This window comes from Cnephaeus nilssonii (genome assembly GCF_951640355.1).
Source record: "Cnephaeus nilssonii genome assembly, chromosome: 11".
Lineage (NCBI taxonomy): Eukaryota > Metazoa > Chordata > Mammalia > Chiroptera > Vespertilionidae > Cnephaeus > Cnephaeus nilssonii.
The window spans coordinates 50,574,016-50,593,015 of record NC_137082.1 but is presented as its reverse complement, the minus strand read 5'-3'; the positions used below and the strand labels follow the sequence as shown (position 1 = coordinate 50,593,015).

General features: G+C 37.5%; 1 protein-coding gene across 2 annotated transcripts in view; it reads left to right on the top strand.

Moving 5' to 3' along the window:
- Positions 1-18,541, top strand: part of NETO1 (neuropilin and tolloid like 1) — a 101,810-nt gene extending 83,269 nt beyond the window's left edge. Inside the window, exons 9-12 of one of the 2 annotated variants that reach the window (XR_013814232.1) lie at positions 290-848; positions 2,292-2,366; positions 15,017-15,053; positions 18,464-18,541. Coding sequence is in view for 1 of the 2 variants with exons in the window: in XM_079784860.1 (XP_079640986.1) it covers positions 290-848; positions 2,292-2,352 (620 nt within the window). In the remaining variant the exon portion in view is untranslated. Of the gene's footprint in view, positions 1-289; positions 849-2,291; positions 2,367-3,198; positions 3,335-15,016; positions 15,054-18,463 lie in introns of those variants that run through there. The other variant, XM_079784860.1, reaches the window with a different exon arrangement.
- The last annotated feature ends 459 nt before the right edge of the window (positions 18,542-19,000 follow it).

Sequence of the window (19,000 nt, the reverse complement as noted above, 5' to 3'; positions counted from 1 at the left end):
TCCCAAAGGTCACTCAAATGGTCTCCTAAGACCTTCTCCGAACATAAATTTACCTTAAGGCAGGGATGTTGGCCGTGTCTGAGGCTAGAAGATAAGGTCCTTGCAAAAAGTGAACATTTCGGTTTTATTTATAAATATCACTTGATGTTACTAGTAAACATTGTTAATTTTTAAAACTCCATGCTCAGCCCCGTTCATCCTAAAGTTGTCGGTAGCTGCTGTGACTGCCATGTTTATACCTGGTGGGCTGTGTCTGGCTTTATTTGTTTTCACTCTTCTCAACCCACAGAAAAGAGGAAAGCCGGCCTGCTGGACCAGCTGACCAACACCAGTGGGACCCTCATCGGGGTGACTTCCTGCATTGTCATCATCCTCATTATCATTTCCGTCATCGTGCAGATCAAACAGCCTCGTAAAAAATATGTCCAGAGGAAGTCGGACTTTGACCAGACCGTTTTCCAGGAGGTGTTTGAGCCCCCTCACTACGAGTTATGCACTCTCAGGGGGACGGGGGCCACGGCCGACTTTGTCGACATGGGCGATGACTTTGACACCTACCACAAACTGCGGAGGTCCTCTTCCAAGTGCATCCATGACCATCACTGTGGATCCCAGCTGTCCAGCGCGAAAGGCAGCCGCAGCAACCTCAGCACAAGAGACGCGTCCGTTTTGACGGAGATGCCGCCCCAGCCCGTCAAACCCCTCGTCCCGCCCACAAACAGGAGGAACATCCTGGTCATGAAACACAACTACTCACAAGATGCTGCAGACGCCTGCGACATCGACGAGATCGAGGAGGTGCCAACCACGAGCCACAGGCTGTCCCGACACGAGAAAGCCGTGCAGCGGTCAGTATCAGTAGATATTTTATGACAGCTCTAACCTGAGGACTGCAATGCTTCCAGAATATTGAGTTCTGTTTGGTCTTCATTTTTATTTTTATTTTTAAATTTTTTTTAAATATAATATGCTTTTATTGATTTCAGGGAGGAAGGGAGAGGGAGATAGAAACATCAATGATGAGAGAGAATCCCTGATCGGCTGCCTCCTGCACACTCCTACTGGGGTGGAGCCTGCAACCCTGGCATGTGCCCTGACCAAGAATCAGACTGTAACCTCCTGGTTCATTGGTACATGCTCAACCACTGAGCCACACCAGCGGGGCTGTCTTCATTCTCAGTTTTCCTTTTTATCAATGATTTAAACCAATGTCTCCATGTTTTCCCCTTTTTCCTTTTCAGGGCCATCCAGACCCTTCCAAACCCCGCATATGTGTACCTGTGCTTGTGAGCACACACTGAACAAAGATATTTCACTTATTTCTACACATACATAGCATTTATTTCTACAAAAATTAGGCTTTAATTTATATTACAAATTTACATTGCTAATTTGCTTCCACATTGTCCCAATCAATATTTATATTTTTAATATATGAAATGATATTTGGAAATAATTTCCTTACCAAGATGATTAGCCCATCTTGTTGAATAATTTTAATATAGAAATAGCACTTTTTTTCAATATAATGCATTATATGTATTTTTTAAATATATTTTATTGATTTTTTACAGAGAAGAAGGGAAAGGGATAGAGAGTTAGAAACATCAATGAGAGAGAAACATCCATTAGCTGCCTCCTGCACACTCCCTATTGGGGATGTGCCCACAACCAAGGTACATGCCCTTGACCGGAATCGAACCTGGGACCCTTCAGTCCCCAGGCCAACACTCTATCCAGTGAGCCAAACCGGTCAGGGCATAATGCATTATATTTTTGGTTTGAAAATGAAAATACTTTTTTCCACATATTACATAATATTAATATTACAAATTGCATAGAAGAGCATGGTATGCTAAAATACTAATCTTTATATTTAAATGTAGCAAAGATTAGTAGAAACATTTGATTCATTTTTATTTTAATGTAAAGGCAATGTGATCTGTACTGTATCGTTAGCCCTAAGATTTATAAAAATTTGGGGGAAAGAAAATTTAAATTTAGGGAAACATATTTTAAATCTCAACTCCCACCTACTTCTGTTTTGTTTGTTCTTTTGCATGTTTACTAGCATTTGGTTTGTTTTATAAATGTATATTCTTTCTCAATTCACCATACATTTTCAAAACCTAAAATATTTTCGTTGATTTAATATTTTTGCATGCTGATAACAAAACTCTATTTTCATAGTTTTATGAATTTTTACGAATGCTTTTAAGTAAATATTTGTGTGTGCATTTATTTTTTGTGCAAATATTACTTTGTTGAATGAAACAGCCGTAACATTCCAGGTTCTGCCTCATTGGGTCTCTAAGCAAACACGAATCTGAGTACAACACCACTAGGGTCTAAAAAGAAAATTCAAGGTAAGCAAATGCCCTTGGTTCCTTCTCCTTCTTCGTTGTATTTCGTTTTCGTTTTGTTCTGTTGCAACTGTCTTGCAGTTCTTTAGGGAACGGGCTATTTATTATTTCTTTAAATACGTGTTTCATAACATTTCATAGAATGGATTCAATGCTGATGGAAGGATGGTTCTTAGTCCCTGTATCTTTAAAATAAATATTCATATTCTTACCATCAAGCATTGTATTGCAATGTTATTGAAAAGGATGTTCAATTGAGATAAATTTTATATGCCTTAAGGTAAAGATACAAAAATTAGTGACCTCTTTAAAGAAATACCAGAAGAAACCCATGATTTTCATAATTAAAAATTGAGTATTGTCTTAATATATTGATGCCGAGACAATAATTTGGCAATATTTTACTCCAAATTCATACACTAAGAATTTTGTTGTTCTCATACAATTTGTGCACTCTTATTTTTGCATGAATATGTAGCTTATGTCATGAAAATTAAATGCAAGTTATGTTGAATGTTTGACAATGTAAAATGTTTCATAAATACCAGCTGTCCTTGTGTGCCTCTTATTTGTCATTGAATATCAGAATGGCTTTACTTGTATCAGTTGATAGTCTATATCTATATTAGACTAATTTGTTTCCAATAACATTTGTTGGACAGCTAATCGCTTAAAAACACTTCAGACCTACCAACTATTCCTAAAATAGGTGAATGCAATTCCATGCTCTAGAATCTAGATGACCTTGAGTCTAGATGACCTTGATAAATTGGTATATAGTATTTGTGTCTATTTTTCACTGGGAGAAATTGTTTTAACTGTGTTTCATTTTCAGAGAAGAACTATTTATACAAACATGGGCACTGTGCAAAGAAAATTCTATAGTGAATTGTGAAAAGTGGACATATTTCTAAATCCATTCCACTGCCTTTACCCAAACTTAAGAATTACAGATATTTGTTATTTCTTCGGCAAGACATCCCCGCTGCACAATGATGTGTTCATTTCGTAATTTGGTTGCTGGCCACCAAGTGCTCCTTAGAATTTAAATACATTTTGAGATTTACTGGAAACTTGAAGAAGAAATTAGTTCCTGATTCAGACTATTCATTTTTACTTTCACTTCCACTTTGTTTCTATGTTGTTTCACGTCTCTTATATAATTGTATATTGTGTGATACGTGATATGTGAAAAAAAAACACGATTTGGGATGAACTTGGTGTTACATGTACGTTGTTTTTATTACATAGACTGCTTGAGAATAGTCGTCCTGAGTGAGTCTGAACATGCGACAGTGAAAATGTGGACCATGGGATCAGCAGCCAGAGGTTTTCTGGACTGAGTATACATGTCTGTTGTATTAGGATTAAATGCAGCCAGAAGTAATGAGTAAAATGACCAGAGGGCAATAAGAAAAGTCTCATTCTTTGGTTTTTCTTCTGTACCCTTGATTTCCTTATTTTGTTTATTTTATATCAAAGGAAAATACCCAGTTTCAGAAATAGTTTTTGAAATCAGCATTTTACCATTTATTATACCCTTCAATAGCAATGTTTTTGCTTCAGCACTTAGCAATACAACTGAATTGACAGACAGTTTGAGAAAACCCCTGCATGTCAGTTCTGGATATTTCGGTTGGAACACTACCCTCTCTCTGAGACACATTGTAAAAAGCATGCGTTCGCCAACCCTGCTGTCTCTCCGCCATGTCTTTGTATCATCTGCTTGCTCCTTGTAACTTTTTATATAAAGATATATAAAAATGTACAATAATTTCCTAACTTGAGTTAAGAGAAATGTTTTCTTCTGTTAGAGTGAAAAAATTGACTTACACACTTTATATCAACTCTTTCCTCATTGTAGGCGTCAGGATGCCCTTTAGCATTGAGGCTTATCTCCAAAATTTTATGGATTGCATTCTTGTTTTAGAATAGGAAAGTCTTTTATAAATGCTTTCAAGCCACCAGCCATTTTAGGACCCAAATTACACCATTCTGAGTTGTTCTTATACTGAGGCACACATATGATACCTGAAGTCTTAACTAATTAAGATGTGTTTAAATATAAGTAAAGTAAAATCATGTAATATATTTAACTGCTGTTGAATGATTTACACACTCTATCAAATTTGATTCAATAATTGGGTACTTTTTAAATATTGAATGTGTATTCCTAGAAAATAAAATTTAAAAAAATAATTATTATAAATTGGCTTGCAAACATTTTCAAAATTGCAAAATTCTATAGAATTCTGTCCTTTAAATAGCAAAGGAGTCTGGTGTATCACAATTCACACCTTATAAATCAAGCTGATTTCACAAACCCAATAGATTAATTACTCACATACACCCTCATCAGGAATTCAACTTTATATATATCACACAAAAAATGGGGTGGGGGGATTTTAGTGATAGAAAAAATAAATAATTATCATAACTCTGAATAGTCTATATTTTTAAAAATGTCAATTTCCAGAAATAGTCACTCCCATGAATGTGATTAGCTGGTGAATAGAAAAAATTATATTGAGCACAATAAAGATATGTTTTTATTTTGCTACATATTTTTGTACACATTGCTTACGTTAAAATTTAGCCTTTTTTTATTGACTTGACTGGTTTATTTATTAACATGGCTATATTTATGCCTTTAATTCAATTTTAATGCATCCAGATATTATTTTTGGAAGTGATTAGCCATATTTTATATTACTTTATTTAGACATCATCATAGGGCCCTTTACGCTTTGAATGACTCAGGAAAGTATAATCTACATGCCAAGGCCCTTTAGAACAGCAAACGGGCAGGAAAACAAATTAGGTGAACCCTTTACACTCATCTGTCCATAGCCATCCAAAGGCTTCCCTCTTCTACAGTTTTTTCTAAATATACAGAAGTCTTCTGATTTGCTAGCTCAACGCATAAAATACGTATGCACCAGAAATCCACTAATGGAGACTTAAAACAAACATCCAACTACACCAACTGTAATAATAACACTGGATTGCATGTATTTCTTTAACACACAACAGCTTCATGGGAAAACAAATGAAGAATAGGCCCCTTTAGGGGTAATACTAAAAGATTCTTATCAGTGAGCATTGACTAATCAGAAAGGATAATAGTGGTAATGTTGAGGCAGAGTCTTGGAGGCTGCTATTGTCCTTGGCCATCACTCTCCATGCTGGATCTTGTGCATGGGGGGCTCCATGATACCTGCGAGATGTTGTTTGGATGCCCCAAGAACAGGTTCTTTAAAGACCAGTATTGAAATATATCCATATGTCAAAAACTCCAATTTACTGACAATATCAGGCAAGGTCACCTGAATACCAGACTGTGGTCTACACTCAATTGGGAAGACTCAGGTAGGTAAGGAAGGAGTGGTTTTAAGACTTCTGAGATGTTTCAATATGTTTCAAGTCATGTTATTTTAAGAGATAATTATATTTTTGATAAAGTGATTTCAAATAATCCTAATTCCATGTTTTCAATAATGTAATTATACACTATGTTAGTTAATTGGAAAATAGCTGTTTTCATTTTATTTCTCTGTTGAATTCACTTTCAAGATCTGGGAGGCATGTCATTATGTGAAATGCCTCTGAGGTCCTGAACTGAGCTCTTTCTTTCTGTCCAAGTGCTTTTCAGTTGCCAAATTCAGGTTGATGTGCTGATTAGGAAATACCTGTATATATTTTCTGTACCTGGTTTTATGCACATGCCATTTTATGCATTATATTGCATAATAGGCATGCAATGTTTGATTTGCCATAACTAACTTCCCTTTGATTAGAAAATCAAAATGTGGCTATAAATCTAATTGGAGGTCATGTTGTTGGAGTTTTCAAGGAGACCAATCCACATTGTGGAGATGCTGACTTTTCTGTTTCATGTTATTTTTTTTCTACTAGAATTATTCAATGGGTCTGACTCCATAAACTGTCTTTCTTGGTGTCTAATAAAGTTAGATCTTTGACATTATATGAATAGTCACCTAAACTATTTTTTTTCCCTTAGGAATTTGGCTTTTCCTCAAATTAGGTAAGCTTTTTAAAGAAGTCCGTGAATGGATTTCCCTAGACCTCAGAATATCACAATAAATTACAAAGCATGATAGTGGTTTCTGTTATCTTTATTAATGCAACTAGAGGCCCTGTGCACAGATTCGTGCACATTGAAAGGAAATTAATTAGAAGAAATATTTTAATATCACTATTTGCCTTTTCTCTATAATAGAAGTGTCAACCAAATTCACGATCGACAATGACAGATGGAAACACACGCGTGTGATTGGTGCCAGCGAGAGCTTTAGATAGATAGATAGATAGATAGATAGATAGATAGATAGATAGATAAACTTAATTAGACCTGCTTTCTGATTTAGCTAATCTTTTTCCTGCCCAGTGAAGCACCCAAACTTCTCTTTCAGGTAATTGTCAGCAACCCAGCAGTAAATATTAACACAAAGTAGATTATTATTGTAGATCACGCAGGGAGAACAAAGGGTAAAATATTTAACTGTAGCAGTGTTTGACTATATTCTGCTCAGTGAGAAAAACTGAAGTCATTTTCAAGGTCCACTATTTCTTACTTCTTTTCAGTTGGGTCAAGTTTCTAAGCTTTCTAAATCTCCATTTGCTGGCTAATGAAAAGAAAATAGGATTCCACCAAGTCTCCTATCTACCTACTGCAGGACTTCTGTGAGGATCAAATGAGATGAGGCATGGGAAAACGCTTCACAGACATTTGGTTAAAGTGTAAAATGTTTCCACCTGTGTTCCTGGGATAAAGAAACTCCAAGGAGCCCTAACTGTTTTGGCTCAGTGGATAGAGCGTCGGCCTGCGGACTGAAAGGTCCCAGGTTCGATTCCGGTCAAGGGCATGTACCTTGGTTGCGGGCACATCCCCAGTAGGAGGTGTGCAGGAGGCAGCTGATCGATGTTTCTCTCTCATCGATGTTTCTAACTCTCTATCCCTCTCCCTTCCTCTCTGTAAAAAATCAATTTAAAAAAATGTTAAAAAAAAAACAACAAAAAGAAAACTCCAAAGAGGCTAGTCGCTAGGGAGAGGAAGCCGGGTGTTGCTACATGACATCATTACCTGAAGCCCATAGCAACCGTTTCCGGCCGGGCTGGGCTGGGCTGGGCTGGGCTGGGCTGTGGGCTGCATTTTGCACTATGGTGTCTTGGCAGCATCGGCTGCGATTTGGTGGGGGGTTGCTCCAGGGTGGTGGTGGGACCTGTGTCCCACATGGGGGAAGCCGAGTGTTGGTTTGTCAGTGCCAGATCTGTGGTGCTGGCCAGTGTGCATCATGGCAGCTCCTGTGTTGAGCGTCTGCTCCCTGGTGGTCAGTGCATGTCATAGAGACCGGTTGGATGGTCAGACACTTAGCATATTAGCCTTTTATATATATAGATAATAAATACTTTATTGGTGTTTTGATGATAAAATAAATAATAATATTTTACCTTTTTATGAAGTTTGTATATTTCAGTGATGAAAATGAGTTCTGTCAGAATCCAACTCCAAAGGTGGGGGTAGGTTTAATAAACAAAATCTTTAAAATTATCTGAATCCTAAATGTATATGATTTGAAAAGTAGGTTTCCGTTTTATACAACTTTACTGAAGCCAATTAGTGACTTTCTATCTCATGTTTACTCACACTTCTTCCCTTTGCTCCTTTCTATCACTCATGACCCAGAGATCCCAGCCAAGAAATTGTTAGTTAAGAAATGATATAATATTTGAATTATTATTCTCTTAGTCATTTAATTACTATTTTCCATAGCCGTCTGAAAGGTTGAGCAAAATAGCAAAATAAATTTATTGTTAAAATAGCCAGAAATGTGTTTTATTATTAAAAATCCTTTTCAATAAATCTGAGGTCCTTTGTTAATATAGAATTACCCTGATTAATTTTATTAATGAACTTAATTTGTATTTTGGATTTTTTTCACTTAATTTTATTCAAAAAAATCAAACAGGGTAATTGTCAGACACTCCTAATTTCTCATTATTTCTTATCATGTCCTCTGGTTCTGTACTTCCTTGTGTGTTATTAAAGAAGTAAACACCCTCTGATTTTGTTTTCAGTTCCTCAGAAGTGTGAATAATAGACTCAACCTACTTCAGACGCCTGTCATTTTCTAGGGGTGGTTTCCAGAAGGTTCTTATCCCTGTACCAGCATGATCATAAAGTTAAACCACTTCTTTACATCCATGACAATTCCAGTCAAGATGCTCTTTTGTTGTTGTTAATTCTCACCTGAGGATTGATGTGAGAGAAACACATAGATTGGTTGCCTCCTGCAGGAGCCCCAACCAGGGCCTGGGCGGGGGAGGAGCCTGCAACCAAAGTATGTGCCCTTGACTGGAATCAAACCCGGGACCTTTTGGTCTGCAGGCCGACATTCTAGCCACTGAGCCAAACCAGTTAGGGCCAGTCAAGATGCTCTTATTTGTTTTCAACTCGTACCCCCCTCCCAACTCTGAGGCATGCTGTTTTTATGTTGTTTCACTCTATGAAATACTTTTTTTTTTTCTGTCCTCTTAATAGTCACAGATATAGGCACAAAATGTAAAAGTGACCAGAAGGTATAATGTACAAAGTATTTAAAAGAAAACACTTCTATTGTATGACATTATAAAATTTGCACTCTTTATTCACTTTCTCATAACTTAAGTGCAATATTAATATAAGCAACCTTTTATGAGCCTGCACAATCTATATACCAGGCTTCTTCTTAAGTGCTTTGGGGATGAAAAAGAAAGGTGGCAATCCAGAGGGGAACATAATTATGGAGGCTTATAGAAGGAAGTGTGCTTAGAAGATCTAAGTAAGGAAAATGAAGCCCACAATTATTATCTAAGTTTTCCCATCTTGAAAAGCTAATTGATTTCTTCCTAATTTTGTATGGAAGATAACATATATTCAACTGATAACAGAATGTAATGCAGCTGGTGTTTTCTAATGAAGAAGTTAGTAGCATAAATATGGGGATACAAATATGTTCTTAAGGAGATGAAGAGAGGTTTATTGTATTGTTGTCCTTCTAAGCAGGTCTGGAAGGCTGGAGACCATTGTCAGACGTGGATCAGGGAGAGATTTCCACCTGGAGAGACTGGAGTGGAGGCAGCCTTGGAAGGCCGTGTGCTTGAGTTGGCAGGAGCATAGGAGTAGACAGAAGGAGAAATAGTGAATATAGTTGGAAGAGTAGATTGACATTATCCTTCATGATTTCTGAGTGTGTGTCATGCCATCCAGAGGAGTTAACATTTTATTCAAAGGATAATATTTTCATGTATCTCAGCAAAGGATGGCTTAAAAATTGTACTTTTGGTGGAATCCTTGGGCAGCACTGTGTTTGCTAAATTGAATCAGATTGGAATAAATAAAGGAAAAATCAAAACAACAGAAAAAAACACACACACTGAAATATAACGGATGGAATTGTTTGATATCTTGAAATCTCTGTCTTGTTTTTCAAGTTACTTTCTGCCATATTTTATCAAGATTATGGTTGACTGCATTGAATGCTATATGCTAAACACTATTTGAGCGTTTTACATGTAAGCAGTCTCTTAGCAATCTTAGCAATTCTGTCACAAGTAATGATGATTCTCACTATGGTGGTGATGGTTATTGTTATAATTCCATTGTACACATGAGAAAATCAAAGAGAGTTTCAGTAACTTTTCTAAGATTGCACCATAGAGAATAAGTCCAGCTCCAAACCCAAACGGATTCACCCCAGAGTCAACCAGCAACCCTCACCATGTGTGTTACAGCCCTTCAGTACTCAACATGGTATGTTTCCCTGAAAGAAGTAGATACTTACTCACAGAAACCCCAAAATGTGGTTTCCTCATCTATAAAAATATGTATTATTGCACCTCTTTCTGCCCTACAGCATTTGAGATCATATGACAAAGCATTAGAAGATTTTTTTATACTCTAATACATTATAAATATTTTTTCTACATTGTATGTAAAGTTAGGGTAGCAAATGTACCATCTATAAACAGCAATGATGAAGAGTGATTTCTAGAGCCCACAGTTCTTTCTTGTGTCACCCGTGTGATGTTTTGAACATTTTATTGTATCATCTTATTCAATAACATTGAACTCCAGAGCTCCAAAGTGACCCCAAAAGCCCTCATCATCAAGTATACACAGAAATACCAACACATGAAATAAAGTCCTGGTTTTCAATCCCAGACAATTGCTTGGTGTAAATTCCCATGATAGCACGATCTTGGATAAACAAACATATGTACACATATACACAGTTATGTCAATAACCGGGGTTTCGTGACCATAACTATGACCTACAAATGTGGTATGAGGCAGTGAAAATAACTTTCTATAGGACTAATTCAAATTTTAGTTTCAATTTGTACAATGTGTATGTTCTTAGAAATGTCTGAATCCTCTGAGCTTCATGTTCCTTTCTGTAGGACAGAGAAAACTATAGCTAGTGAAGATAGTTGCTAGAAGAACTGGAGATGGTGTCCATAAACAATGTGAAATTGGTGATGCAAAGGTGGAGACTATCATTTTCACATTTGTGTTTTACCAGTTGGTTCTTCAGAGTGGGACCAGTGTCTCCTATATGCTGTGCTTTTATACGTCTGTGAACCAGGCATCGCTGACACAGTGGAACTTTCTATCTTGACAGTGCCTTGGGTTTAGATAACGCAGGACAAAGCCTCACCTTTCAAAGGCACTCATCAGCTGGCATCAGTTTATGAGGGGTTGTTACAGCAAGGTCACTGGAAGGAATGTAGGGATAGTCAGATGGAAAAGATCAATGCCCACACGTGGCCTATTAGCTCTACTGTCTTCATTTGGCACCAATGTGGATGATACTGGAAGAGATACCAACACAGATTTACTATTAACATGCCATTAAGAATGGGTCCTTTGTAGAACAAGAGTATTTGAACACAGGCATGGGGACTGACCCATCTGGATACCCTTCAATTTAGCTGCTAAGTGCATAGTCAATATGGGCCTGTTAATTGAACAAAAGAGTAGAGAAATACCTTTACATAAATAAATTCCTTTAATGGTTACAGAAGCACAGTCCGGATCTGATGCCTGGCTTGTATGGCTTAGCCCTTCTTTCTAGAAGCTGCAGAACTAAGCCAGACTCTAAAGAAAGCCAGAAGAAGTATTATGTAATAACCATGGTTATGGGCACATACTCTTTTAAAAACACATCTAATTTACAGGTTGTTTTAAAAACAAACTCACACATAAAATACAAAAAAATAGTAAGTTTTAAAGCAACAAAACTTAGAATAATATTCAAGTAGAATTGCTCAAAGTATATATCGATTCGGCTACTTAGAAACCATTGGTCAGTCGAGATTTTTTGTTTCTCAAATATGCTAGGTTATGAATAAGTGTGCCTTTTTTTTTAAAATTACTCTTTAAAAGGTAGCTGTTCCAAGTAGATTACTGTTGTAAATTATTTTTTCAAGAACACATCCTATCTAATAAAAGGGTAATATACAAATTAACCATCATTCTGTCACAAAGATAGCGGTGCCCATAGCCACAAGATGGCGGTGTCCAGTCCTCTCAGCCCTGCCGCAGTCCCCCAGTCCCAGGGGGCCGGCTGCTGAGAGCGGGCAGCGTGAGTGGCCTGGTGGAATGCTTGCTTCATCGCCATGGTGATGAGGCAAGTCTTCTGTGCCCGGCTGCGGATGGGCCTCTGGGCTGCGGAGAGCCTCTGAGCAGCGGATGCAGAACAGCCAGGCCCCACAGAGAGCTACTGGTGCATGGATTCGTGCACAGGGTTACTAGTTTGCATATAATAAATTTGCCCAACTTTCTGAAGGGATAATCTTTATGTATTTAAACTTAGTTAACTCTTATTAATCAATACTATTAAAGTATTTTATAAAATGTTGATGCACTGAGGAGAAAATGCTTTCTCTCTCTATTCCTATTCTAGAGCCACGCTTTTTCTCCCACCTATCCTGAGACTTTGATAAACTACTAGTATATAGATATTTTCTGACCATCAGATGCTTCTCCTATAGGCACTTGGAAATAGGCATCTATTTTTTTTTTAAGGACAATACTAGTTGGTGAGATATGTCTCACCTTCAAATCCTAATTACTAGGCCTGGGACTCTGCAAACTAACCAATTCCTTTGCCAGCTGACCCCTATTCAGATCTCCTAACAGAGGGTAGCAGAGGAAAATTGAAAGACTCAGGAGGACATTAAGGACTTGCTTTTCTGGTTTCTTCCTGTTACTGTGAGCATTGTCTAAGAAATGGTACATGGATTTAACAGCCATCTCTAGCTGCTGTGAACACGTGCACCAAGCCCTCTCGTGTCCTCAGGGGCATCTGCACCAGGCAGGGTGCCCTCCTGGGAGTCCTGAGCTCTGCCTCTGCAGAATGCCTTCTGGATTCCAGAATCTGAAACCTCCCATTTGTTCCTATTGTTTCATCTGTCCTAGGGTGGGTCAAGCTTTAGAGAGCTTATTATCCATGTGTTACCTCCTTACTCCCTTTTGTTTTTCCAGCCTTTCAAGGTGTGTAATATCCCCTTTATCTGCTGATATAGCTTGTGTGTTTTCTATTTTACTAACCAGAGAACTAGGATGAATTTTAACTGAAATAGTTTCCATCACTAAGGACATTTTTAAATTCTCCCCTGATTTTTTTTAACTTATGAAACTTTGCCTAATTAAATTTCACAGCATAAAAAAAGTATTTGGCAAAATTATTTCCCGAATATTAGTTGTATAGCATGAGATATTCTATTTGATATGGTCACAATACATAGGTTTATAATACTTCCTTCTATGGAATGGGTATTCCTCAGTTCTCATGGGGACTGAATAGGAGGGATAAATTTTCTATTAAAATAAAAAAAGCAACATGTGTACCAGTTCTCATTTATATTCCTGACCTGAGCAGCTCTTGGCAACTTTTTAATTTATTCATGGGCAGCCTAATTAATTCTTGCAGATCTCAAATTTTTACTTTATTCTCTAGTAACGAAGTCCTTTTCAAAATGGCAGGGCAGTATACGTGTAGGCACTGATGACTTCCAGAGAGCCACAGACCCTGCCCTGGCCTACTAGCACCTCCAGAGAATTTCCTAGGAGGGTCCAAAACTTACATTCCAACTAATTAGCCACAGGTCTCAAAAAGTTAAAATTTTAAAATTTCTATTTGTTTTTTCCACAGGGAATGACTTCAAATCTAATCACCCAGTGATAAGGATTTTAATCTTTCTAAAGTCAATCACCATCAAACTCTTATTTCAAGGGGACAAGGAGACAAGGAAACATGGCTGATAGATGAATTAAGTAATTTTGACCCAGCCAGTGGTCTGTTTAAATTGTGGTTCCCTGCACTTTCTGATTATATAGGGGTGAAGATTCACTTTTCTGGCTTAGATGAAACTATAGCTTTATATGATAAACTCAATCCATACAAAAAAATAATCTTGACATTACTTAAAGATGGATCTTCACCAGAACACTCACATGCATATATTCCAAGTAACCATTGTTGAATGTTCAGTTTGTGGGAGATACTATTCTAAGTTTTTTACAGGTATTTACCCAGTTAATCTTCACAGCAACCTTATAAGGTATAATTATTAGCTTTGTTTTACAGATGAGGAGATGGGTCCGAAGGAATTAAATAACATACCCAAGATCACGTGACTAATACACTGGCCTTAAATTTTAGAAGCGTTCTTTTCCTCCCTGGCTCTGGTGGAGTTTTTCAATGCGAGAAACTCATGCAGGATTTGGAAGGACAATAGCGTTGAAATCATTCTTCTCAAGGTCACGGTAGGCAAAGGCAGCAGCTTCGTGGCCGCGTCTACAAGCTCTCCGTTCTCCACTGTCGTGATCACACATGGCGGCTCCAACATCCCAGCAGCTGTGGCTTCTGTCTGGCCACTGAGCTTCCCTCATAGGTCCAATGGATGGCCTCTCCACTCCTTCAGCTGTGCCTTCCGGACTTGCACTCCCCATGTCCTCTCACGTCTGTTCAATCCCCTGTTCCTGTAGTAAACCCCTTATTCTTATAACGCTATAGAGACTTTGTCTTCCTGACTGATAAGGATGGAAGAGTTGTCCTGAGGCCTAATCCAATTCTGCTATCGCCAGGATAGGTGAAGGGATTCTTTTCTGAAGGAGAAAGAATAATCTTTGGTGGAACACACTTGTATCTTAAAAATTTTTATGTATTGCATTAAGTTCACTTAATTCTACATAATTGAGTTTGGGGGGAAAAGTAGAAGGTGCCAGATAAATGATTAACATGTGCAAAGAAGCCTGCAGAAATGATGAAGTGATTGCTTTAACCTAATTGCTTTTATGGGTCAAGGACCACTTTTGGGAGAAGAGGTGGATTGAACACATATGTGCGAATGGCTATAAACATCATAAAAACAGAAATAGTAACAATATTCTTATCAATATCTAGGAATGAGACTAAGGATTTAATATGTTGATCATGATTCTGGTATATATTGACTATACTTTTTAAAATTTTTACTCTAAAGAATGTACTTCACTTTTCATTATTAATATGGCTGCCTTTTAATTAGCATATTCAAATGTTGAGCTCATTGCGTTTACCTGAATTTGTATATTTTTGTAATAGGTAATGTAGTGCAAGAACATGAAAATAACACGTTCAGGTAAGCATATATTTTTAAAGCCTGGATTTTTTTATTGTAAATATAAGGTCTTACTCTGGACCAAGTGGTAGCATATTAAACACTAGTATGGTGGGAAAAACAGCTTTTCTTGTGCAGAGTATACAAATCTAGGCATATAAAATGATGCTCACTGTCATGATGCTGTCATGGAGATTAATGCAGAGGACATGTTTTGAAAATAAAACCTGCTATTAAATGCTCAATGCAATTAACATTATGAGATTCAGACCCATCTATCAGCATCCACTAAATAAAGATTAATGACCATCTCTCCACCACAGGTGTTTCTTATTTCTATTCTATCTATGTCTCTGATGGATAAAATAATCTTTATTCATTATACTTCTGTAGATTTATCATTGAATTACTACCAAGGTATGTACAAATATATTAGTATTTCACTCCATAGTCTTGTCAAACTGTTCCATACCACACTGCCAATCTCTGATCAACACAGGTGATAGACAATATCTGGTTAGTTATAAGTGAAAGCTGTTGTGAATTCAAAATGTGATGTATTGAGGATACTATTTACAAGACTATCAATGTATACTTGAGAAAGAACGAGGTCTCTAATATGGCAAATGTATAGTGAAACTTTCCCAAACAGTGTCATAGAGGAGTCTCTATGGGGACCATTCCCAATGGAGAATATCATGTCCAGTGACAACAAAGGTCCCTGGTTTCTGCCTGTTTTACTTAGAATGCTCAGTCACTTGCACTCACCACCATGAGTGATGACAAATTGCACAAATACCGAAGAGGAAATTTATTTGATAGTGTTTGTCTTTACATGTGTTCAACAAGGTCATGCCAAGTTTTAATGTGTAAACTTAAAGAGTTAAACGACTCTCTCAGAAACACACACACATACAACACACACACACACACACACACACAATTGTTATTGTGGTCTTGGAATACTTCTATCTTGGTTACTAAATTTTAGAGCTTTTAAATATCCACTGTGCCTGATTAACCCTGTTATTTAACCTTCTTTTTGGCTGAAATTCTACCTGTTACTGGTCTTCAGTGAACTCTCAGTACTGTGCTCCTGCTGGGTGGTGCTCACTGCCCATTCCTTAATCCCACCCCTAGGGAAATAAACATTACTCCTAGGCGCCAACAATTAGAATAGAAAAGTCATCCCTCTAGACTGAAAACTCCATAGTAGGCAGCACTTTGTTTTGAATATTTTAATTATTTGTCTATTTACAGGGTCTAATCTAGGCCAAGGAACAGACCAGACTATCACTATATATTTGATAAATGAATGTGTCAGTGATTCAAATTAAGTATATTTTTAAACAATAGTTTAGGTTTAGGTGTGTGTTTTTTCATATCATGGGGCAATATTCTAGATGGACAACTTTAGCTTTGATGTTTCATGCATCAGTACATGGTTCTGCTACAATGCTCAGCTTGGCATCAGTAAGATATGAACTCAATGGCGCATGCAAACCACATTGATTTCTCACTCTCCTCGCCTGTCAGGGTCTGTGAGTGGGCTCCACCAGCTCTGCTCCCCATGGTTCTCATTCCGGAACCTCGTCTACAGAAGGAGCCCTAACTGAGGACATGCTATCCTCATTGAGGAGGAAAAACCAAGAGAGTTGGAGGAAACTCAGGTGGTATTTCTGAGGCACCTGCTTGGTCTTGGCTCGGTGCACATTTGCTCACATTCCATTGGCCAAACCTGTCACATGACCAGACCCAGACTCAGTGGGAGGGATGTAAGGTTATCTTAGAAAAAAAGGGGGAGCAAATAGTTGGAGACAATCACAATCTACCTCACCTCTCTATGACATGAGTCCTGTAAGACTCATGTCTTTCAGAAAAGTATCTCAATTTGAAGTGTGAAATTCAAGGACCAGAATTTGTTATTTAAAATGTTTAATTAAAGTCATAGAAATCAGAAAGATCTTTGGCATGCAGCACACTAAATTTGAGGTTTAAAATGAAAATATCAGTGACTTTTGTAAGTTTCATGGGCATTTGCCCTCTGTGAGCCTTAGTGTCAGTATATGTAAAAAATTTGAACTAAAATACCCACCTTATAGAGTTTTTGTGTAAATTATATGGTAATATAGAAAAGTTCCAAGGCCAGCTCCAGACTTGCTTGGATAGCGTTCTTCCTCTTCCTCTCTCTCTCTCTCTCTCTCCTCTCTCTCTCTCTCTCTCTCTCTCTCTCTCTCTCTCTCTCTCTCTCTCTCTCTCTCTCTCCCTCTCTCTCTCTCCCTCCCGCCCCCTCTCTCTCTCTCTCTTTTTATTTCTCTAAGTATGTTTATGCTTTGCTCAGTAACCTTTGCCTTTCTAAACTCTATCTTCTCTTAGCATTTTTAACAAGAAAACACCTGAGCTAACTTTTTACAGCTGGCTTCAATGGGGCTGAAAGCTGGGGCTTTGTTCTCACCTCCAGGTCCATGGCTTCACATGTGTTGTCCATCTCCCCACAGTATTTACAGATAAATGAGAGAGGGCTCTGTTTTTTCTTTTTCACTCTAGAGCTCTCCTAGGTAACTGCCATTGCCTCAGTCCTTTCCTGAATCCTTTTTCATAAGAAAGGTATTGAGAAACATGTGTAAGAGTCTAGTTACTGGAAGCAAGAAACTCAACTTTTTAATTTCGTTCACAAAGAATCTTGTCTCCCACCCACATTCTTTCAAAGCAATAAAGTGACTGTATTGTCTTCCAACTTGAAATAATTTGACAGATTGCTTCTGAAAAGAATCTAAACTTAAATTAAAATATTAAACTTTAATTAACAAATATGAGTAGCCCTGTACACATAGATTTAATGTAGCTTCATGACAATTTGATTCTTTTCTGCAGGTCTTCTTAGGCTCTTGGTAAAAAAACAAGATTGTTTAGTATTAATTTAATTTAAAAAAAAACCCAACCCTAAAATATATCTTTATGGTAAGTATTGAAAGTGCTTTAATGTATATATATATATAATTATATGTATACATATTATACATATAATAAAATTTTGCAATAAAATAATTTGTGCTCATGGAAAAGCTTTCTCATTTTTGTATCCCAAAAACTACTTATGTGTCCACTTAATCCTTCAACCATGGGTTCATATATTAAGTAAACACTTATGAAGTGCAGTTTCTGTGCCAGACACCTATTTTGGGACCTAGAAATTTAAATATGAACATATCCTCATATGGAAGACAAGTCATTAGGTAACTATTGTATCATAGATTCAAGCTGTAGGGAGGCAAAAATGCAATGTTGTATGTAAACTTATATGGCAGACTATAAGTATAAATTGAATATTGTGAAAGCAGCTACTTCCCTGAGAAATTTAAAAAGATATGTTCCCACATGCCTGATATTGATCTGGTTGTTTTATATGTTGTCTCCTCTTGACCTCACAGTGACCACCATCTTCTCTGGGAAGATTCCAATGCAGTTGGCCTAACTACAAAGTCCACACCACTTATGTGACTCTTTACCTTCCAATAAAAGAAAACAATATCAAACGGTCTCCATAGAGACATGTGGGCATCTGAAGAGTATATTGAAAGGCACGCAGTGAAGGCCTGCCTTGTGGAGAGAGTGTATGAGATGAAAGCCATCTGGGAGTCATCTGCTGCAAAATGCTGGCTTTAGAGATGAGAAATTCAGGGCCAGAAACGTCTTGCAGCAGATCAGAGAATACAATTTCATTCTCCCAACTGTTTGGTGCTGCTTGAATAATGCCCCACATAGTCTACAAAATGAACGATGTCGGGAAGCAACAAGACAGATCCCAATGCATCTGCAAAGAGGCTTTCATTTCCCAAGACCACGTTTGATTCCATACAAACAAAATTTCAAAGGGGAAAACGTTGTCTCTTTATAAAGAAAATTTAAATACTACGTATCTTTGGCCATACTGTTATGGAATTTAATGACTCCTAGAAGCAGGCTGG